Source organism: Sphaeroforma arctica (assembly GCF_001186125.1).
Source record: "Sphaeroforma arctica JP610 unplaced genomic scaffold supercont1.10804, whole genome shotgun sequence".
Lineage (NCBI taxonomy): Eukaryota > Ichthyosporea > Ichthyophonida > Sphaeroforma > Sphaeroforma arctica.
In genome coordinates this window covers 1-896 of record NW_014029754.1, presented here as the reverse complement: position 1 = coordinate 896, position 896 = coordinate 1, and the positions used below count along the sequence as shown (strand labels likewise).

General features: G+C 43.5%; 1 protein-coding gene across 1 annotated transcript; it reads left to right on the top strand.

Moving 5' to 3' along the window:
• Positions 1–579: 579 nt before the first annotated feature.
• SARC_17452 (hypothetical protein) lies at positions 580–760 on the top strand (the record flags this gene model as incomplete). Its single annotated transcript, XM_014288456.1, has 1 exon — positions 580–760. A coding segment is annotated over one exon (181 nt), but the record flags the coding sequence as incomplete, so codon positions are not given.
• Positions 761–896: the final 136 nt, after the last annotated feature.

Here is an 896-nt window from a genome sequence, read left to right as displayed (position 1 = left end):
TATATCCTTATATTGACATTAGTAGCAACGCGACCGAACACCGCCCGCCCTAAGTCTCGAGTTAAATAGTTTCTCATTGCCCATGTAAATAAATTAAATTAGTTGACTGATATCATACTAAGGAGTTTAGGGGTTACCATGGTTCTATGCCGTCGAAGTATAAAGGCACATGCTACCTTTGTCTCTACTTTTGGTCCAGAGCATCGACGTTCTAAATACATCTATAAACGCAATAGAAACAGTCTCTCTGAAAGGTGCCTGAGAAGTGATAGTGTTTCTTTGCTGCTTGGTACCATCTGGTGCCGCTATTGATAGATCCCGAACTTCAGGTCCGTTTTGAACCTGACGTCCTCGAATTAATCAGGTCATGTAAGAAAGCCAGGTTGCTTGGGTGAGAACATCGCAATCATGAAGACGAATGCACACAAAGGTATGCTCGAGTTGCGCAATAGTGGTTTGTAGGTGCATGGATCGTATCTACATCTGCACCTTTATTGTATGCTATTCTGTCCCGGTTTGTACCGCTATCGGTAAGGCTTCCGCCCCGGCACTATTCAATTCTCTCCTGGCTCCATTCAGTTGCACCGAGCCCTTGTTCCAGAATATCGAGTTGATTTTAAGTAAATTGGCTACAACCATCACGTGCTTCCCACTGCACGATATGCTTGTCATGTTGTCCTTCGAGCGCATCAGAGTCGGGCCAAAAACTGTAGATATGTTGTTTAAGGACATCTGGAGTGTGGGGGATTGTGAGCGATGAAATTGAGAAATTCAGGTTTCAGCGCATAGAAAGAAAGATGCTTCACAGGTAGTGATATTGGAGTTGGATTGAATTCCAGGCACTTACTGGACAATCGATCGATATACACACCGGTGAATATATACTGGTATATATA